Source organism: Caloenas nicobarica, chromosome 5 (assembly GCF_036013445.1).
Source record: "Caloenas nicobarica isolate bCalNic1 chromosome 5, bCalNic1.hap1, whole genome shotgun sequence".
NCBI lineage: Eukaryota > Metazoa > Chordata > Aves > Columbiformes > Columbidae > Caloenas > Caloenas nicobarica.
Window position 1 is genome coordinate 4,531,348 of NC_088249.1, and position 22,649 is coordinate 4,553,996.

At 40.4% G+C, this 22,649-nt stretch overlaps 1 protein-coding gene across 2 annotated transcripts in view; it reads left to right on the forward strand.

Annotated features, from left to right (window-relative positions):
- Positions 1-1,181: 1,181 nt before the first annotated feature.
- Positions 1,182-22,649, forward strand: part of ARID4A (AT-rich interaction domain 4A) — a 49,471-nt gene continuing 28,003 nt past the window's right edge. For both annotated transcript variants that reach the window (XM_065636252.1, XM_065636253.1), the window contains exons 1-9: positions 1,182-1,297; positions 2,030-2,101; positions 3,347-3,457; positions 5,906-5,971; positions 6,875-6,965; positions 18,929-19,008; positions 19,118-19,212; positions 19,828-19,960; positions 21,756-21,835. In XM_065636252.1, the coding sequence (XP_065492324.1) occupies positions 2,096-2,101; positions 3,347-3,457; positions 5,906-5,971; positions 6,875-6,965; positions 18,929-19,008; positions 19,118-19,212; positions 19,828-19,960; positions 21,756-21,835 (662 nt within the window). In that variant the 5' untranslated portion in view covers positions 1,182-1,297; positions 2,030-2,095. The remainder of the gene's footprint in view (positions 1,298-2,029; positions 2,102-3,346; positions 3,458-5,905; positions 5,972-6,874; positions 6,966-18,928; positions 19,009-19,117; positions 19,213-19,827; positions 19,961-21,755; positions 21,836-22,649) is intronic.

Sequence of the window (22,649 nt, forward strand, 5' to 3'; positions counted from 1 at the left end):
GGCTACGTTCCCCCTACACACCCCGAAAAGCGCTCAGTCCCGCCAACGCTGCTCTTCCCCTTCGCTGCATCTTCCCTGTGCGGAGGTGACTCAGCCGCCAGCACCACGTGCAGAAGCGACCGGGCGGCAAGAGGCGCCCGCGACCCCCTCCCCGCGCTTCACCCCGAGCGCGTCACGGGCAGCAGGGGAGATTAACGGCGACAGAGCGACGCCTTCCCCCGCGGGAAGCGCAACCACCCGCTGCCCGCCCGCGCCGCCTGAGGGGAACGCGGCACGGGCGGCGCCTGCAGCCCCTACCTGCGGCCCCGGCGGTGTCTCTGCTGGGGCGCTCGGCAGCGGCGGGGCAGCCCGGCGGGCCCGCGCCTCCCGGCCGCCGGCTCCCCCGCGGGCACTTCCGCCGCCAGAGGAGGCGCCGCCGCTTCACTTCCGGGTCCGGCCGGGCCCGCTCCTGCGCCATCGCCGCCGAGCGGGACAGACGGCGACGCGGCCGCCGCCACGATCCAACGCGGGGTTGGGGCCGCGGTGGAAAGAACGAGGCGCGGCCTCTTCAGAGCTCCTCGCCGAGGCCCCCACCTCCCGCCGCGAGAGAGATGCCACCCACTCCCGCCGCCTCCCTCCCGCGGCCTAAAATGGGAAAGAGCCGCACACAAAATGGCGCCGGGAGGCTGACGGCCGCGCATGCGCGCCGCGTGCCCCGGGCCGCCGCCGCCGCAGGACGCCGTCGCCGCCTCCCGCCGCCCCCCTCCCTCCCGCTCGTCCCCGCCCCACCGCGTCTCCAAGAGACGGCCCGCACCAATCAGACCGCGCCGTTGTTCTTCCTGTCCCTCGATCGCGACCAATCGCCGCGCACGCAGCTACATCCGGATCCAGCTCTTACCAATCAGCCGCGGGAGACGCTGACTTCACTTCAACCTCCACCAATCGGCTTGCGCTCCGGAGGAGCGCCAATCAAAAGTCTCCGTGGCTCTACCTGCGTCGACGGCTGGCCAATGTCCTCTGCCAGCTTCCTTGTGACCAATGGGGGTGCTGTCCGCGGCGCCCAATCCGGGCGGGGCAGAGCCCCCGGGGCGTCAGGAGGGGGCCAATGGGAGTTCAAGCAGGACAGATTCTGCTCAACAGCTTGTTATTGGGCTGGTGATTCGGTGCGAGTCCGGGCTGGAGGGGGTGGAGCGGGGCCGCGCTCAGCAGCCGCCGCCGCTCGCGGGGCTGTCGTCGTCTCGGAGGGGCCGCGGCGCTGGGAGCGCGGCGGGGCCGGGCCGGGCGGCGCGGAGCTGCCCACTTCGCGACGAGTTTCCAGGTAGGAGGCGGCGAGGGCGGCGGGCGCCTCGGCAGCCGCAACTCCGCCGCTCGTCCCGGGGGAGGAGGGCGCGGAGCGGCGCCGGGAGCTCCCCCTTTCCCCACCCCCTCTCGGAGCAGCGCGCCCTTCCACCCCCTGAGGGAGCGGGGACGGGAACTCCCTTCCCCGCCGAACTCCTCCCTGCGCCCCCTCCGTCCCCGGGGCTGCCCCGACGCTCGGCGGCGGGGGCCGCTCTCCACGCTCAGCCCCCTGAGCCGCGCAGCGCCGGCCCGCCCCCGCTCCACCTCCCCCTGGCCCGGCCGGGGCTCCCGGGCTGCGGGGGGGGCGGGAGCCAGAAGTCCGCCCGGCCGGCGGGGAGCGGGGCGGGGAGCAGGGGCTCGGCGGCGCGTCCCTCCGCGGGCCGCAGAAAGTTGCGAGGGCCGGGGAGGGGCGGGGAAGGCGGCGGCGGCTCCCGCCGATCCCCCCCACCCGGGCGGGGGGTTTTCCCCTTCACGGCTTGAGAACGCGCGTCCCGGCCCCTCCGCCCCGAGGCGGGGAGCGGGAGCAATGGCGACGTGACACACCGAGGGGCCGCCGGGCGGGAAGCGGCGGGAGGCGGCGGCGGCTCCGCTCCCTCCGCGGCCCCGGCGGGGCTGGGACGGGCGGCGGGTCCGGCCCGCCCGCGCTGGGCTCCCCTCACACCCCCGCGCTGGCGGGGCTGAGCCTTCAATGCTCCCCCCACTTCTTTTGCAGCGTTTTCCCGTGTGCTGGCGAGGAGGAGAAGTCTCGGAGCTGGAATCCCTCAAATAACCTCTAAAGATGAAGGTAGGGTAACCCCGGAGCGGGGAGCGGCTCCTTCCCCCCCCACCCCACTCCGCCTCGGTAGCTGCTCTGGCGATTTCATTTTTAATCGCACGTCTCGGCTGAGCAACAGTAGGATAACGCTGGCCCGGGTTTCGGTGCACGCTGCAAATCCTGTTTCTGCTCTCCAACTAAGGTGTGGGTGAGCGAACCTCTTGTAAGTCTGAAAATTCACAAACGTCTCCGAGTTGTTGTCCTTTGGGCCACTGTCTTTAAATGCTTCCTGTATCGGCAGCTGCTATTGCAAGTTTGCAAAACCACAGCTTTTGTCCCGCCTTAGCTGCTGCCGGGTTTTCAGTACAAAGGCTTAACAATTGCAGTATAATTCACAAAAGAGAGAAAAACTTTTTTTTTTTTTTTTTTGCCTTCAGTTGAAGAAATAATAACAATTTTTAAAAAGACCCACAGGAAAACAGTTATTTAATACTCCGTGCCGATTTCCTGTCTTGATAGACATTTTCAACTTGGTAATTTTTTCCTTGTTCATCAGTTGCTACAAGTACAGTAAAGTGAAATGTTCCCTAGTAAAGTTCAAATTAAGGAAAACATGATGAAAAATATTTCTCTCTCTTAAAATACATAAGCAATTAAGCTTTGATAAGGGCATTTTGGGAAAGAAAAGTACTAGTTAACAGCTGCTTGAAAGATTACAACAGATTTCTCTAGAGGTCTCCTTTTAGTCAGCAGGAAAAAAAAATCCCTTATGTAGAATGTTATAGACTTAATTGTAAGTATTGGGATGAGAGTCTTGAATGTCTTAAATAACTCGTGTCATTGGGTTGCTTATAGCTGAAAAAAGTAGAACTATTATTTTATTGCCTTTTTGCAGCTGACATATTTTCCTTTTGTATACTGCATAGGAATGACTTGAATTAATGGTCACTACTATACCTTATTACCTTTTTTTTAATAAGGAGATGTTCTAAATATCAGTTTAATACCCTGAAAGATATTTCTGGGAGAGTAATTAGGCTGAAAAAATGGAGGAAGGGGCAACATCACTGGTATAACAAAACTTCCTGTAACTTGTTTGTTGTTGTTTTTTTTTTCTTTTAAAGAACAGTGTGATTGCAATTCCTTGTACATTGTTTATCAGTTGAAAGTCAATAGGTTTAAAAGTTAAGATGCAAAATTAAATAAATAATGATGTAGCTATAAAAATAAATAAGAGGAACTAAACTTTATTCTTATTTTTTTGTTTCTTACAAGGCAGCAGATGAGCCTGCCTACCTGACAGTGGGAACTGATGTCAGTGCCAAGTACCGTGGTGCCTTCTGTGAGGCAAAGATTAAGACAGTGAAGAGGCTTGTGAAAGTCAAGGTACTGCTGCGGTTGTCGCTGATTTTATTAAAGGATTGTGTTGAAAGGACTGTCAGGGGGGATATCCTAGTCCTGCAGATTAGGAAATGTTCATCACTTCACTGTATGAATTTTAAAGAACACTTGAGTGCTGTTTTTCGTAATTTGGTGTTGGATTTGGGGCCCAGGGCGGAGGGGGGTGTTTCCTTTTTTTGTTCGTTTTGGGGGAGTCTTGGTTTTTCATTCTTGAGGAGGATGCTGGAACAAGAATGAACTTCCCAATTACATATTCTTGCTACTTCTTTCCTGATCACAGTTGTCTACTGTTTGTGAATGCATCAGTTTCACAGCAATCAGTTTTGATGTCACAAATAGAGGATTATGGCTTTACATGAGTAATAAGGAATAAGTTCCATCTCATTCCAGCCGACATTCTCAGGTTTTTAGCTTGAAACTTAAGAGGCAGCACCAAAAAAAAATCAACATAAGATCAAAACAAGATGACAATAATTAGTTTCTTAGACCAGGTTTTAGAAATGTCCAGGATAACATTTGTTAACTTTTGGGAATCGTGCTGCTGCTTCTAAACCAGCGTGCTCTGGCCGTAGCTGAGTTTCTACACGTGCGTAGTACTGGCACATAGTAGTAATTCACATTTATAGGTCTTATGCCAAAACAACCAAAAAAGAAAGTCATTATTTTGGTGTTGCAGTACTGTTGTAAATGCCACTAGGAGGGAAAAAATAATAAAACGTAGTTAAATAAAAGTTAAGAATTCAAAGTAAATATAGAAATTGTTCTTCTGCTGTGTTTTGTCAGAATCTTCCCGCTTCCTACTTCTTGTCTGCTGTCCAAGATGTGTAAATAAGGCATTAGCGACCCAAAACCCCATAACAAACAGAGATGAAAGCTGCTTTTTATAGCTACGCATCTAAGTTTTTGTGTGCTTTAATGCTTAGACCAAGTAGAACAAGCCTCTTCAGTTACATATAGAGATCATATCACTTTCTCAGAGTGCTTTTCATGATTAGAAAAAAAGAACAATTCAGATCTTGGAGTCTTTTCCCCTGTTCCTAATGAGTACTTCTACAAGTTTGTGATGTTCTTTGAAATGTGTGTTAATGAGAAGCTCTGTAGGAAGCAGCATGCTGCCTTTTCTCGTCTGACATCCTTGATTTTGTATCCATATCTTTGGTCTGATAGAGTATTTAGTCTGTTAATAGGTGTGAGTTTTCTTTTTCTCTTTAGAATCTTATGCTTTATTGCTCCAGGATAAGATTTGGAAGAATATGAGGCTGCTGTGACTTGGTGGAAATTCCTGTCACTGTATCTCAGTTATACTATAACAATTGAAGTTTTAACAAGCTGAGCCTGATATTGTAATTAAGAGCGTTAGGCACACCCCGGCATGCTTGCCAAGAGTGCAAAGAGTCCGAAAAGTCCAGGTGTCTTTTCCTGAGTAGCAGGACGACCTGTATTCATCTCAATACCAATATAAAATTTTAAATAAAAGTTGCATAAACTGCATTATTAACCTGAATGGGGGTTAATACCAGCTGTATTTTAACATGCCACTAGTGTTGTATTTGTAAATACGGCTACAGTGTAGACTGTGGTTGGGGGAAAATTGGGTGCGCTGGAAAACTGGACATCTTTAAAGGTGGAAAGGAAACTCCTGGAACTTTATATTCCTGAAAATAAATAGGAATTTTGGACTTTTTTATTAAAACACTGCAGGTGTTTTTGCTATGAGAAATGACAGTAAAACAGTTGATAGTGTTGACATCTAAATGTTCATCTTTTATGTTTCTAAACTGAATCTCTGCAAACTTGGGATTACATTCAGTCCATCTGATCAGTGTTACCTTCGCAAACAGGATTTTAAAGGGAGAGGCAGAGTTTACTTATCCTGTAACTGATCCTTATTTTCGTTACACTTGTAGAGATTCACATCTTTACCATAAAAACTTGATCCAGGTAGCAGAAATGGTGGTATTGCGGTCGGTTTGTTAATTTTTCAAGACATATTTAATAAAGAGAGCTTTTGATTTGGTTGTAGTTTAGTAGTCAATGGGTTGTTAATAAAGTGCCACAGTTGAAGTAGGGGGAGAGAAAAAGCCTGTTTAGTCTGCTGGTCTGGAAGCCTAATTCCAGGTATGCCCTGGATTGCATCAATATCCAAACTCGCATCAAAACGTATTTTTCTTTGCCTTGGAATGGCTGATGCTTGATTTGCCCTGTTTTTTAATTATGTCGTTTCAGATTAAATATTAAGTGTGAGACTTGGGGCTTCCCATCAGTAAAACCGTCCACACCAAGTGTTTTGTGTTCAATAATGTTTGCATCCATTTGATTGATTAAACATCTTATTTTCCAGATTATGAGCATTATTATAAATACATTTTCATATGCTTTTTGTATGCTATTAATAATAAGATATATATGATAAAATTTATGAATATCTTTCAGGTGGTCCTGAAGGGGGATAACTCAACTCAGTTAGTACAAGATGACCAAGTCAAAGGACCTCTAAGAGTATGTATATTGCATGCCTTTTTTTTTTTTCCTAATCACATAATTGATTTGTAAAATTCTAAATTTTGGTCATGTTTAGGTGGGTATGTGTTCAACAGAATTTAAATCAACAGGCGGTTGCTCATTGCTTTAGATCAGATCAGTTCTGATTAACTTAACTCTTGTAGCTTTTAGAGGCTGTTTATGCTTCTCCATGTAGTATATGCAAACAGTTTTGCACACACAGCGATTTTTCTATCTTCTTATAAGATGCAAAGCTTCTTATACATAATGAGATGTTGAAACTTCTTATAAGTAATGGAAAACTTGATTAAAACAGTTGATGTATTTTATATAAAAATATGTATTGATTTGTATTCTTATGATATGTAAGAGTTGTCTGCTAAAATACATAGCTGTGTTATAAAACACTGAATGTAAATAGCGGTGTTTGGGGTTTATATTTTTTTTTCGTATTTGTCTTTCCTCTGTAGCTACTGCAAGAACACCAGTGCACGTTGTTGGCTGCTACTGAAATTCTGATCTAGCTGACAGTAGAAGAGTGTTTAAGAAATAGTAGTCATTGCACGCACATCAGTAATAAAGCAATAATTGCTTTGATTGAATATTTGAATATTTATTTCCAATTAGCCTTCTGTTACTTCTTATGATGATGCAAATCATGCTTAAATTAGATGTTCTGAGTTTCTTACTGCTTTACTGTCTACTCGCAGTTCGGCCTTCATGCTTAAGGACCTTTGTTCCTACCAGCTAAGTAACTAAATTTTGCAAAGTATCATTCAGCTAAAATGACTCTTTAAAAAAAAGAAATGTAGCTTGCTGGAAGAATTAGTGTGTACATGTTGTCTTCTCCTTTATGTGAGTTTGGAACTGCATGTAACCTTGAGATATTCCTTTTTGCAGGTTGGTGCAATGGTTGAAACCAAAATGCCCGATGGATCCTTTCAAGAAGCTGTTATCAGCAAGTTGACAGATGCTAGTTGGTATACTGTAGGTGAGTAGCCACATGTCATGTACAGTCTCTAATCTTTGAACAATATATTTCTAATTATAGGTAATAACGTAACAAATTATATCCCATGTTTTAAGATCTGAGATAGATTTTGGAGAGGACTTTTTAAAGTCTTCCAGGTATTGTTGCCTTTTCCATTTAAAATAGGATAATAATTATGTGATGTTCAGGAGGACTGTTGCAAAGGGAATTGCAGGGCTGAACAATCAAGTTTTATTTGGCACAACGTATGTTCACTGCTGTCAGTTTTGCTCACTGGAATTCAGAATAATTTGTGCACATTTTAAGACGTAAACCTCGTAATTGCACTTGTAGCTGAAAACCTATGGCACATAATGAATGACTGAAATGCAAACCTTCTTTCCCTGTGTGTAATCTTGTACACAAGAAAAACATCAGTCGTACGGCTCTGCATTCTGAAATCATTCCTCTGTTTTGTGTAGAGTTGAGGGTCGGGTTTTGTATGAAACAATACAAAAAAGAATGTGTGGGGTTTTTTTTTAAGAAAAGAATTGGCACATCACACCTTAAAAATAAGACAGGACATTCACTTATAATGTCTACTTTAAAAAAAAATTTCAAATAGTCGTATCTGAAGTGAAATAGAAATACTTTGCTTTTCATGTTAGAGGCTCATGTGCTTTTCGGTTATTGAAATAAAGACCTCAGAATGTAGGGTCAGCAAAATTTCTAGGTTGAACAAGAATTAATTGCATGATATATTAATTTATTTTGAATAATTAGAAATGCTTCTTCTGATCTCCAGATTTTTCTGAAACAGCCTTAACAGCAGAACGACAAAACTCAGCAACATTCAAGTAATACTAGATAAAAACCCACAGTATCTGAATGGCAGAGCTTTGCAAGCGCCTGTCCTTTTTTGCACAACTTTCTTACAGCAGCAGAGCGTTACATTCACTAATAGTAGCATGGAGGGAACGTGCTCCTCTTAATTGTCCTGTACATGCTACTCTTCAGCATTGCTTTTGAGATTAGCACTTGTACATTTAAATTGTTTCTTACTAGCTGCCTTATATACTGAACGTATTCAGCTTTACTTCATATTCTTCAGTGCTCTCTTGTAGAGTCCTCTATCACATGAAGTGTCAATTATTTTGATTCGTTAACTTTTTTGTAAGATATAAATAAGATATTTTCAGTAATACAGCACTTCCATTGCAGTACATGAGATTATGTCATCTTTGGTGGGATCAGGATAAGGCTCTCACTGCAGATAATTTGGAAAGATTTATCACTTGTTGTTGTTGTTGTGTCCTTTAAATATGACAGTCGACTTACCAGTTGGCAAAGCTCACTGCTCTTTGCATTTTTCTTCAGGATTATAACCTTTCTGTAAAGTGGTAGATTTAGCTGTAATATCGTGGTGTATGTCAGGTCAGGGAGGAAGGGCAGGATTCTTTTGGAGTGCAGAAGACTTAAAATCTCCTTGATTTAGTACTATGATGTGACATATTAAATGAAGAACACTGGACCTTCAACTTTGGTTTCTATTGACTTAGAGGTTCACTGTTGTGGTACGGAGGAGATAAGAAACAATCTTGCACTAATAATTTCATGGTTTATGAATCGGCCTTTCCCTTTTAAAACTCTTCCTTATAAGTAGCATTTTTAGCTAATTCTATTTGAATTTGGACCAGAAGGTTTACATCGGTAAACCAACCCTGCAGTGATTAAAAAAGGCTTTAACCTATTAATTGATGAACATATTTGTCATCTTATATTTGACAGGTGAACTTTAAATCCCCTGTTTTGGGGGTGAGTTTTGTCCGGTTTTTCTTTTACTTTCTTTTTTTTCTTTTTTCTTTTTTTTTTTTTTTTTTCCTTTTGAGCAATACACTTCCACTTGATGAGCAGGTAATTTGAATGGTGAACACGTGCTCTATCCTGTATTAGTGGATTGTTGTTTAGATTTAACAGGTTGTTGAACTCTCCCCAATAATGGAAAAGATAAATCATGCATGCTGTGATTTTTACTTCATATATTTATTAAAGTGCAGTTCCTCAGAAACTTGAATCAAGGGATTAATTTGTTATTGTCATTTTCTTTCCCCCAAAATATTTTTTGACAGGTGGAATAGGGAAAATAAACTCATATGTTTTCCATGTGCAAAGGTATAAAGACTGCTAGGATTTTGTAAAAAAAAAATGGAGCTGGAGGAGTGTGTGGGGTTTAGATAATCTTATAGGAGGTTAACATGCAGTACTGTAGTATGACATGTAGAGTAGATACAATGACTATGAAAATACAATTATAAGACATTGGAATTGTCTTTAGTTCTTATTAATGATTCTGTGAGTTGTATGTGGTGGTGTGTTTGTTGGTATTGAAAGCACAGGTGACATTGACTAAAGTAAGCAGATCATGAAGCTTGTGTCTTTAAAAAATGGTTCTTTTAAAACTGGGGAAATGCTCTAGGCTGAGTACAGAAACACCAAGGTGTTAAAAATAAGCCTTATCTTTTGCCCGTTTCTTCCATTCTATCTTTGTAGAAAGTTTTGAGTAGGTATCAGGTGTCTGTTTATGTTGCTGTGAAGCAAACAGAGTTGAATTGGTTTCTTTTTAATTGATGGTCGGCCGTACTACTTGGCGATGTTATTGACTGATCCAGTCAAAGCCGAAGAGTTGGGAAGGAAGTGGATTAAACAACCATCAGGTTTCTAGAATGTCTTCCTGAATGTGGTCAAGCTTGAGATGGAAAGCACAAGGGAAGGCCTGTGATTTGGTAGTTCTGTGCTCTCCTTGTACTATTTATTTTCTGGTTTAGTAGCATCTCTTTTTCAGTGATCTAAAAGTAGACTGATACGGAAACGAGTAATATATGTAGACAAATGTTTTCGAATTATTAACTACAAAAATCTAAAAAATTCACCAAAACAAACCATATGCATGTCTGCTGAGGAGTGACGATGTTCGCTTTTGCAAATCAGGTTCTCTATTTCAGAGAGATACCTAAAGAAGAAACAAAGTTGGAACAACTTTGTTTTGTTCAATAAGGTGAACCAGTAGAAACGCTGTGTTGAATTTGCTGTAGTAGGCTGCTTTGCCACCAACATAACAAAAAGCCACGATGGTGACCAGTTAGTCTATTATAACAGTATCTCCTGTATATTAGTGGTGTTCATGTACCCGAAATAAATAAGGAGTTATTTTAGCTACCATGGAATCGCTTGTTCACCTATTTATACATAAAAATAATGTTTCTGTAGCCATTTAGTCACATTGACATTTTCAGCTGTGATTTGGAAATATTTTTGAAATTACCTTTGAAATACAGCTTTTCAGTGTAAGCAGGTGAAGAAACAAAAGCTCGTTGGAGCGAAAGTTTAACCGTGTCTGGAAAATGCCATTGCACAAGTCAGCTCTCTCATCTGCTCAATTGCATCTAAAGTGGGATGACAGTAATAGCAGTTTAAGTTCTTTGGATAACACATGGCTCAGTTGGATGTTGAACTTAATTTACAAATTTTTAAAGTGCTGCGTTGATACTTCTGAAGTGCCGAAGATATTGCGAGGTGATAATTGCAGAGCATTAGAATGATCTATCAGATCTGCTTTCAGCTGAGCCATGTTTGAATTACAGCTTACTTAGTGTTCCATACACCTGATTCTCTGTTAACTTGTAAAATGCTACAGGTAAATACTGAATGTCTGAAATGACTTAAAAAGCCAGAACAAAACCCAGACCACACCTTACAAAGTGCATAGTTGTATTTTCCTTTTTTCACATTCTCTGGAATCTTACAAGCGTTACCAGAATTTGGGAAAACAGAAATCCTTACGTATATGTACTTTAATGAAACACTTTTTTATCCCTTCTATACAGAATGAGAGGCAATATAATGTCTATATAAAAGCAAGAAACAGTATTTCAATTGAGCGAGCATCTGAAGAGCTGCTATTAGTATAACCTTTTTTTATTGCCCTGTCAAAACAGAAGTGTCATCTCTCTTTTGACAAAACTCAGGTCAATAATCTGTTTGTGCTTAGGTCTCTCATTAAGTGTATGTAATCTAACCGTATCTACAGCTTCAAACAAAAGGAAAAAAAAATCAAATACATTGAGCCTTGTGTTTTACTAGACAAAATCATGGCAAAGTTTTTTCTAGAGAGAAAGAGAAAACATGTATTAAGTTTCAGTATTTTTTCATCTGAAATGAGTAGGAAACAGGGAAGAAAGAACCAGAACAAAACAGTGAGAGACATTTGTAGTTTCTAGCAGACCTCGAGGTCAAGTGCAGGGCTTTATATACTGTTTAGAGTGAAAGGGAGCGCGAATCTTTATTTTTTCGAGAATTATGGCTTTAAGGCTTCATCTAATACTTCAGTGTAAGAGGAGACGTGTCTTTTCTCATTTTGAAAGTTATCGTGAAATGGCTGAATATTTTAACGTAAATAGTAAAGAATTAATTTTTCTCATTCTTCTCACCATTGCACGAGTCTCCTTGGCCTCACGTGGTGGTAACATCCTCCCCACGGAGCTGCTGTGACAGTTTGCAGGGGACGCTGAGGGAGCAGGTGCTGAGAGGAGTTCGATACCTGAGCGCTCGTCCTCATGCAAGGGAAGCTCTGGGTACTCTGCTCAAGATGTTTGGGAAATTAAGTGTAGTCTCAGCCACCAGTTGCATCACGCTGGGGTGCAGCGTTTAGGAGCACAGGTGACAGAAACAAAAGGTGTTTGGGTATTTGGTTAGTCCTCTCTCATGTTGTGTGGGTTTTTGAAATTCCAGTTCATAACGCTGAGAATGTTTATCAGAAAAAGAACCAACAGTCGATGTCCTAGGCCTTTCAGGAGCAAGGTTGCTGACAGGAGCTATTTATAGACACATTTTCCTATTTTAATACAGTTTTTCTCTTCTGATGCGGTGTGGAGATACTGTGCTAACAGGAAAAACTGACTTGGTTCTGGCTCCACTACAACTGTGAGCTCTTGACATGTCATATTCCTGCATGAAGGGTGATAAAAGCCATCAGTGCCACTGCAGTCACTTGGTTTCATCCATGCCAGGGGCTTGTCCGTTTGTCTTTTTATAACTTCAACAGCACACGGTTTGTAGTATGCACAAGGCAGTAGTCACGTTTGCGTGGCTGGTTTGACCAGTTCTTCCGAGCATCCTGTTGAGTCCTACATCTCAGAAGCGTCACTTCATCTCCTGACAGTGTGTGTATCATCCAGGAATCTGAAACCACAAGTACAGCAAGGGAACTGCCCAGTTGTCCCCGCTTTGCTGGTCCTCTCTATCACCCTGACCCACCATAAATTTCTTCTTTACATCTTCGAAATATTGCTTGGGTGGATTTTGAGGAAATCCTGTACTTGCCTGGAGTCCTTCCATGGAGCATAGCGTTGTTTAAGTGCACCTGTGGCACATAGAAACTGTGCAGTAGGTGTGTTGGTTGTTTTCTGGAGAATCCAGGAAAAAAAGAATAGCAGCACTTTTGCACTTAGGTGTGTTTAGGCGACGTTGCAGGTAGAGAAGCAGATGTGATGGTGAAAAAGTATATTAATTGAACCTTATTACAAATCAACGAGATGGAGCCTTTGGTTATAAGACCACCTTTGCTAAAACGTGGACTGAGTGTTAAAAAAATGTGTTCAAACGGTACTGTAGGGAAGGAGGTGGAATTTTTTCTCTAATCTCTTTATCTGTAACAATAGTCAGATTACCGTAACATCTCAGAAAAAGCAGTTTCAGACCATAGGTTTTTGTAAGGTGATAGTTTTCTATGAATAGACGCAAATGTCGCACTTCTGTGTTGTCAGTGGTATTTCATATACATTTCTGTACAGGAACTGAAGCTCATTTTAAATGATTTTTTTTTTTTTTTGAGTTCTGTAGTCTCTCCAGTAGCAGAGTGCACTGCAGTATCTTGCTCTCAAACCCTCTTACAGTGATGAATCAGTACTTAGTACAGTCCTTGTGTACAAGGTCATTCAACAAGTATTGCTTTACTCTTGGTTCTTTCTATATTGTTGCCACAGCTGAAAAACAAAAATATGCAAAACTTGCACACATTCATTGAGACATTCACAGATAGCATCTCTGGTAGCTCCCAAATCACTACTTTGTGAGGCAGATAGTGAAAATAATTAAATGCACTTAGTGACACTGGAGCAGTTTTTAGTTTTCGGTATGTACTTTCATTGTCTTGGTAGATTTAAAAGTTTCTGAATGGGATGGGGAATGAGATAAAAATGTATTACTTGCTGTGCATTGTAGAAACTCTCCTCCTTTGGGCAGCAGCAGTAACAGAACTTGTTGGATTTGAAGTTAGCAAGCAGATGCGGCCTTGATGGTGGTTTTCCCTATTCACTTGTCTGTTACAGAACTGCCTTGTTCTGGTAACACTGATTGCTCTGTGTATAAGTAATATCCTAACTATTACCAGGATGTTACTGCTAGCGTGTTCGCTGTTTGTTTTGGTTTGTTTGGTTTTTTTTTTAATCTTAAGCATATTTCTAAACAAAATGTAGTTAAACTGATCTGGAGTATTTTGTGGCAAGTTTCTTCACAGTTCCTAAAAATTATTTTGATTAGTGGACTTGTGAATATTTTTTACATAAATAAATGAGAACCAATGTCAAGACAGAATTTTTGTGAGGACAGGGTTAGTATTGTTTTTGTTAATGGCGTATGCAGGCCTGCTGCAGACAAGGAATGAAAGATACCTGCTCATCAGTAGTGAGTTGCAAGTTGCGCTGTTTAATGCATTTTTGAGGTACTCAACTTCTAATTGAGGTGGTTTTTTTTCCAAAGTTTTGGGAAGTATTGCATTGATTCCCGCTGGGAAGTTTTATTTTTCTGTCACATCTTTGGCTTGCCTTGGCTTCCACAAGCAGGGGAAAAAACCAATCATTTCTGTTTCTTTCCTATTATTATTGACAAAGTTGGGATACAGTGAAGTTCTGAAAATTTCCATTTTATTTCGACTGTTTAAATCGACTCTGTGTGGAGCATATTTAACTCCATTCGTGGGGCTAGAACAAGCATTATAACAGAGGCTGTTCCTCCAGGTTGTGGTGCTTAGTCATCTTTTCTCCCTTCTGTCCGTGTTTGTCATGGAGCAGCATATTTGGAAGAAAGGCCTCTGGCCAGCAGAAAGGTTGATTTTTTGTTGTCATTCCAACTTTTTTATATTGACTCTTAAATACTAGTATATAGGTTGCTGGCTAGTGTGTATCATATTCTCTTTGCAGAAGTATTTACTGAAGCAGTCATTGGTACACCCTCGTTCCCCAGCAAGTACGTGCCTGCTAGAAAATTAGGCAATGGTAGCACTTAAAGGGCTTCTGCTTTTTCCTACTTTGTTCCTTTGGAAGGACAGGATTGTAAGTTGTTCTTCTAAAATAAGTATTGTGTTATTGTAAACACAGCTTGTGATGACTGTATTTTATGTGTGTGGGGAGATATCTCTCTGTGTTCCGTTCCCATTTCCTTCCCTCTTAACACAGCTGATGCTGTTCAGTAAACGCTTTCTCATGGCACACAGCCTCTAGAATTTCTGCTGTTGGAGAGTTTGGAGTTGTAACAATAACGAATTTAAGGAACAATTAAGTAATTGGTGCAAGTTATTCAGTAGCAATTTAACAGTTTTTAATTTGTCTGTAGTACCAGGCTTTTAAACTAGAGTTAAGCAGTCTTACTTCTGGATGAGGTTAAAAAGAGGAATGAATTTGCAGCTTAGAGCATATTCTAAAAGTGTGTTAAGTTCTTCTGACATGACTCCTGTCATAGTATCGAAGTATCACAGAGCTAAAAAAAGTGCCGTCTGCCCTACTGCTTATATTTATGAAATCCTTAATATATGATACTGTACATTGAAAAGGCGTTCTCTTAAAGCCTTTAGGATCAGCATTAAAAAGTCATGCATAGGGTGGCAGTAAGGTGAATGGTACTTTTTGTGAAGTAGTTTCTTCTTAAAAGTGAGATGGAAACCAGAAGGGCTGCTTAGTTTAAGAAAGGTATATGTTTTTAAAGGTGCTGAGGCTATCGATGAGTGTTTCCGATTACCCTTTTAATAAGTTACAAACAGGTATCTTCCCTAGAAGAGAAGTTTAAAGTAGCTACAATTACAAAATGTGTTTTGATTAATTTCAGAGACTTCTTACTTCATACCACTTTAGTAATTCAAATAATTGATGTTTTCTTATGAAAAATGCTGCTCTCTTTCTCCATTGACACTTTATAAAGTGATCACTAATGTAGCTAAGGAAATCTTTCTTCTTATGCTGTTCTGTTACACGCTTTGTTTTTCTGCAAACATGTTGTCTTGCTTCAAGTTGTGCAGCTATGCTGTCGGTTGCAGTTGCTGTTGCACATGTCCATGACATAAATAATTGTAGGATGAGCAGTTTCTTACTTATCTAGCAACTCTTACATGGTCAAAGAAAGGTTCGGTTTATCCTTGAAGTGATTAAATTACTCTGAAAGACAAAAAATATTAGTGTCTTCTGTTTCTGTCCTGCATGGTCCTTCTACTTCTGTCCCTACTAGTCCCCATCAAGATAGAAAATGAAATATAGCTGCCACTTTTGTGTTAATAATTTTAAAAAAGCGAAGTCTTTTAAAGTAATGATGAAGCTATGGTATTGCCTTCCGTATACCACCACTTAATTTTTGTTATTGAGAATTCTCTTGTAATTGTCTAAAAGCATTTTCTGTACCGAGCAGGTGGTGTCTGTAGGGATAACCACACAGACTCGATAAAAATTTCTAGTTTTGTCATTTGTGTGTGTATACATGTGTTTACATGTACTTATGTGAGACTCTTGGGGGTTGGATATGCTGACTCTATCCATTCTTTTAACCTGAATGAGGTGAGAGGGAGAGAAACTTCAGTCCTGGAAGAAAATTACCAAGGTGAAATGGAACACGTTGGACTTGCTTACTTTGAAGGAATCGCACACTCTTACTCTCTGCCGTGCGTTTCCTTTGCCCCAGGCAGGACGCTCACACATGGCTGCTGAACACAGACACTTTTCTACACTTTTATTTAACAATTATGTCAATTCCTTGGCCTGATGCAGCTCAGGAAGGAGGTCTGAGAATTTTTGCTTCTTCACCTTCCTTTCCTGAAGTTGTGCGATAACTGCATCTTGTGTAAAATAAAGTATCATTTTGGAAAGAGTGGCTTTCGTTTTAGGAGTGGGAGAGGGGTTTCAGAGGGGCCTTTGGGGTTATTTTTTTGTTTTCCTTTCTGTAGTCCACCTGTTTCAGTTTTGGAAAACGTGGAGTGGCTTAGCACTTTTTCCCTGTATGGCAAGGGACAAGCACCTTCTGCAGAACAAGCCACTTCTGTACTTCCAACTAGAGAAAATGGAAATAAATGGCTGAAAAAAGCTTGTAGGAAGAGGGCTGGTTTTGGGACCTGGGGTAGATTTGTCTTCGTTCAGGTATGAAACTGGGAACAGGGCTGAAAGCGTGACTGCCCTGCTCCGAAAGCTGCTCGTGCTTCTGTTGTCTCTAGGTCTGAGGGGTGATTAGGAAAACTTAATTATTCAGTGTTAATTTTTTTTTTTCTTCTTCCATGTTGTTTCGTTCATGGAAGTGAAATATAAATTTATAAAGTTGGCACTTGACATTTTGGAGTCTATAATTGCTTCGTATTGGTCGGGAACATCTAATGATGTGACTTCCAAAGTTCTAAGTGAACTGTGTATTTTTTGTAATTGAGGAAAGCAGAATATCTCACACAGTTCTCAGTTCTCATAATTTCCTTATCTGTCCTAGTTTTAAGCAGAGTTTAGTATGTTTTACTAGTGTATTTTACTTAATACTCAGTATTTATAATAATTTATCTTTTAGAGGCGAAAAAATGGTATGTCATCTGGTTTATGAAGAGTTTGTTTGATTTCTTCCTCTACTGTATTAGTTTTAATTAAATAGGTAGAGCTTCCAACACCGGAGATAAACTAGACTGCTATTTATTTGTTTACTTATTTGCTGTCAGGTATCACATTCTATTGGCTTTTTTAATACAACAACACCAGCCATTTGTCCCCTAAAACGATTCTTTCTGAAAAATTTGCACTTTGACTTCAGTTCTGAATGTGTTTAGCAGAGGATCATGATGCTGATCTGCTTGTAAGTCTCTTCAGAATGATGAGAAAAGGCGCACACTGTAGGGTCCACAAAACTTTATAAAACAAAACAACCAGAAACAAAAAAACCCAGCCAGTCAAACCACCTTAAAACTTAAAAATATACCACTGAAATATTATCAAAGTGTACAGAGAGCGCTGATGGGTGGCACATTTCGAGTGGGTAATGAAACTCAAATTTCAAAGAGATGGCACGAATATATATATATATATATATATATATATATATATATATATATATATATAATTTGCTTTTTAAATTAATGTAAACCTGTGACAACACTCAACACTGAACTTCAGAATTATTTTGGGCGCTCTGGTCTTTGCACTTGGCTGATCGATGGGTGCCAGTGCTGAATTAGTGATGCGGAGGGAAAGAGCTCACTCTTCATTTTCCCAGTTAGTTTTGAAAATATTAACTAGTATAGATAATTAGGCATGTAAGTGTCTACCTTTCTTAAAATATTAGGTTTGTGGAGGGGGAAAAGTTAGTTTCTTTGTGTACAAGTATTATAACGTAAGCCATTAAGGTAATTCAGAGATACCACAGCGGTGTCTCTGCTCTGAAGATGGGGCAACCTTAAAGCTGATCTTGTTAAGCTTAATTAAATTTGTATTGACACCTTTTTACATAGTTATTATTGCAGTCTGTGGTTTTAATCTAAGATTGTGATTGTTCTATTTGGTTATTTTATGAATGAGTACTTTTCTTGTTGCAACCAATCTGTGCTTTTGCTTACAACACACATATATTTGATATTCATGCTGGCTCAAGAGATTTTCTTTTGATACGAATTGTCATACTGATATGCACAACAGTCTTGAATTTTTTTTTTTTTTTTTTAAAGTTATTACTGGACAAAGCGTGTCTCAAGTGGTTTAAATCTAGAGCAGTATTTTGTACTCTGACCCATGGAAATGAACTTTTACCTCACTGGAATGCCAGACTGCAGCCACCTGGTCTCTGCTCTTTGCAAAGGGCCCGTTCGTGTGGCTCAGACGGTGGGATCTGAACCAGTGCGGGGGAAATAGTAACTTTTTTCCCTTCTCTTCAAGGAAGTTCTTGTGAAAAGGCTTTATTTAAACTAAGGAGCAGGTCTTTCTCAGGTAAAGCTCGCAATAGCCTTGTAGCATTCTAGGCTTCTTCAGCTCTGTATTGATGGCAACTGATGGAACTTCCCTATGGTGTATGAGTTTTAAGAGAACAGGATGTCTACTAAGTATTCTTTCTAAATAGGTCAGACTCACAGTTGCAAGTTTCCAGTACTCCCAGTGTGTTGGTAGCACAGTATTGATAGTGTAGCAAAAACTATCGCGCACTCGTTTCCCTTTCCATTCATATTGTCTTTTTGTGGGGTTGTTTGTAGCAAGAGAGGATTCAAAGGTAGTATAAGTAAGGAATAAATGGATTTGGTAAAAAACAAAACAAAAAACCCCCAAAACTAAAACCAAACAAAACCCTAAGATTGTTAGATAACAGTAACTACAACAATTAGCAGCCAGTAGCTATGGTTTGAAGTGTACAGTGTATGGAAGTGTACAGTGTATTGAAAAGGACGATGTCTAAATTAGACTGAGCCTATTGCATCCCAAAGCTTTACTTCGTACTGGCTTGAATCTCTGTGTGAAAATGTTACCTGTTCTTAGACTGGATCTTGGACACCACGCTTCATTTTGCTTGTGAACTAAAGAAATGTTTAAATGGAGGTCTTACACGTTTTAGAGAATGTTCTAAATTGTGAGATAAACAGTAGACTTGTTTTGTCAGCTTGGGAAAGAGATCTGATCCTCTTGTGCCAATGTGTTTTCTTGGCTTCATACTAGTTTTTGATGATGGTGATGAAAGGACCTTGAGACGAACTTCATTATGCTTGAAGGGAGAAAGGCACTTCGCAGAAAGTGAGGTAAGACAATGACGGACATGCGATGAAAACTAAATAGTTAATTAATTTATTTTTTTTTTAATAAGAAGAATCTGCAAACTAATTTTGTTTTTTCTCTTTTTCCACGTAGACACTTGATCAGCTGCCACTAACCAACCCAGAGCACTTTGGAACTCCAGTTATTGGGAAGAAATCTAATAGAGGAAGAAGATCTTCCCTTCCTGTGTGAGTTTTGATAATGCTCTGTTGTTTTCCTTTCCTTCAGTGTCCTTTGCTAAAACCAAAGTTGTACTATTGAAGCCATAATGCTCTATCATGTGAGTTGTGTACACAGCTTATGGACTTAGATAATTCTGTTCACGCAGACGTGTTCCTATGTTAGTAGTACTATGAAATGGATGTGTTTTTTTTCCTTGTAGTAGTCTTAAGAATGTTCATAATTCTTTTGTGTAACACGAAGTCATGTGTCAGAAAATGTATAATTTTTGACCTTCTTCATAATGCACAAAGTAGGAAAAAAAAGAGGTGATTTAAATTTCTGGGGTAGAGACCATTTCTCTTTGTTTAATGTCTATACACAATCAAATCCTGATTCATGCCTCCTATTCCAACATGATGCTGTTGTAAAATACGACTAGTTGGAAAGAATTCCTACAAAACTCCTCTTACAGAAGTGCACTTAATATGTAAGTGTATTTCAAGCAATTTCATCTCTTAAAATTCTAATTTTGGTTTTGAAGCTTTGCAGAACAGGAAGAAACATCTGGTTGGAAGCTTATTTGCTTTAAAATATTAACTTCAGATGAAAACTTTAAAATACTGTATGTTTTAATAATTTAGTACTGAAGATGAAAAGGAAGAGGAAAGTAGTGAAGAGGAGGATGAAGATAAAAGGCGTCTCAATGATGAATTGCTTGGCAAGGTTGTGAGTGTGACCTGTAACTCTGAGAAGGCAGACTGGTACCCAGCTTTGGTAAGTTGCTTAAGATGTTGACATTTCTAGTGTCATACTACTAATACCTTTTTTGATAAGAGCACCATCTGACTTGTTACATGTGTTTGTGCAGCGGTTTTCCTCGATAGGATGGTAAAAGTAGGAGAGCAAAGATTAATGCTTATGTGTAAGTTACAGTTTTATAGCTCTCAAGTCTTTCAAAACTGCACATAAAATGATTGCTACGTCCCAATATTTTCTAATAACACGATACTTTAGCACTTGCACTCCCAGGCAATTTAAGAACAACTAGATGTTTTAATTTTAATGGGAGTAGAATTTTCATCTTCTTGTATTTAATGATTGCCTTTTTACTTAGACTTTCAATTTAATGAAATATTAGTCATGCTTGTATTTACATAAATGGCCAGTTACTACAGCATTAGAGGTTAGTTGTTATTTTTGTTTGGCTGTCAGCGTAGGATACTGCTGTTCATTACCATAGCTGATAATAAATATATATTAAATAAGTTCAAGTACAAGTAGACTTGTACTGTAAAGGTAGACACTTTGCAGGTACGCAGAGGAATATTTAGGGATGCACATTACAAGTTGCTTTCTTTAGTAAACTTTTTGGTAGTGTCAAACAAGCTGAATACACATCTTCTGTCATCCATCAGAGATGTGTTTGTTAAAAAAAAAATACTTGGAGCATTAAACATGCAGACTTGGTTCACTTATTTGTGCAGATTTTAGTTACTTACTTGTATATTCTGTAGTCCTTTGTGAGTCTTCAGGGTTGGCTGGAACGAGCTCAGCTGTTAGAATCTTCTACCTTAGTTTAACATTTCATTTCCCTGTGTGAATCCGGGATCAAACGGTAACTGACTACACTGGCCAGTGTCTTCCCTTCCTTGAAAGAACTTTGTGGTGAAATGTAGGGTGAAGAGATGACGTTGAGTTATCCAGCTGTAGTTTAACATGTGAAATGTGGTATTGTACGTGTTCTGATTGTTGTATCGCCCTTTACTAATGGCAGATTTTAACTTAACGTGGTTCTAACTAGGGAACTGAGTTACTAGAGTCCCCTGCCTGTTCCGTTCTCTGCTGCCTGAGAAACAGGAATATATTTTCTTGCCTTTTTCTTTTCTTTGGAGGGTAAAATTCGGACTCATCTGAATGGGGTGGCACAGCTTCCGCTGAGTCCTGATCGATCCAAAAGTTCATCTGCATCTGACATTTTCTGTCTGTATGTGGTCTAGAGCAACGTGGAAACTTGTTCTATTTATGGTAATACAGATACTACAAATGTATTTTTTTTAATCACCTTTTTAAAGTTAGAGATGATACTGCTGTGGAAGGATGTGCTGGATTCCACGCTGGCCGATATTATCCACACCTCAAAAATAAAACCTGCTACTTGCTTCTCAGTTTGAATGCCAAAGATCAGAAGCTGATATAAGTGGGTCTGTGACTTTTTAAATAGATGCTTTAAGCAGGTTTTGTATGAACAAGAGTTAAAAAAAGCAGAATGAATAAACAGGATCTTACGGTGTCACCCCAGTAGGATCGTTTTGAGTTTACAGATGAAATTGGAAACTTTTCTGGCTTATACATAACAATTAAAGTTAATCGTTTGAGGTAAGCTGCTTCTTGAAATCTGTCATTGTTGGTCTTAGTAGTGTAAATTGGAGTAGGTTTCTTTTCTCAGAACTGGAAATTATAATAGAAGAAACAGGAAAATGGCAGTTTTCCTGCTGTCCATCTTTCTTTCCTTTCAAGATCAGCCTATTTTTTTTTTCCCCTAAAAAAAGTGTTTTATTTGAAACTTCAGGTTGTGTCTCCCAGCTGTAATGATGACGTCACAGTGAAAAAGGACCAGTGTTTAGTTCGATCCTTTGCAGATTCCAAATTGTAAGTAATGGCTTGTTTTCGTTAGATATACGTGGAAGAAAAATGCCAAAACGGGTTACATATTGTTTCGGAAGACATTATTTCTTCCAGAAGGAAAGAGTACAATTTTGTATATTGTTGTTTGTACACATTTGTCATTTCCAGCAACTTCTGTGCTTATTGGCCCACTTTACATTGTGTGTACAGATAGAGTTCATTGGATTAGTAAATTTTCTGGTGTTTATTTAAAAAAAAAATCAACAACTTCAAAAAACCCCAGATGTTAACACTTCAGATGATTCCTGTTTTCTGAAGCATGAGTTTTGCTTCTAATTATTTCCCTTAATGTCTTAATTATTACGTCTGTATGGGTGTTCGTTGTAGTAGTTTGAATTTCTGATTGACTCGTTACCTCCAGTGCCCAGATGTCCACTGCTGTTCAAATAGCAAAGTTTTAAAGTGTTCAATCTACTTTTGTAATAAAAAAGTGAATGTAAAGTTACTGTTTAATTAAAATGTGTGCAGAATCTGAACAAAGATTCCTGGGAAAAGAATGGTCCTATTAGTCCATGCCCCCCGCCCAGAAAGAGGGGAGGAGGAAGAGAGAGAGAGAGATATGTGTGTCTTACTTATGGATTGATGTATTCAAAAGAATACAAAGTCTGGGTTTTTTTACAGCTGTTTCCCTTTCTTTCTAGTGCATCTGTCTCAACATATTGCAATTAAAAACTTCCTTGCGGAAGGCCAGCTGTCACTGCTCTTTCTTTCTTTTGAAGTGAACGATTTGTGCTTTTCTTTTCTTTTTAATCGCCATGATTTTCAGTGGGGTGCGAGT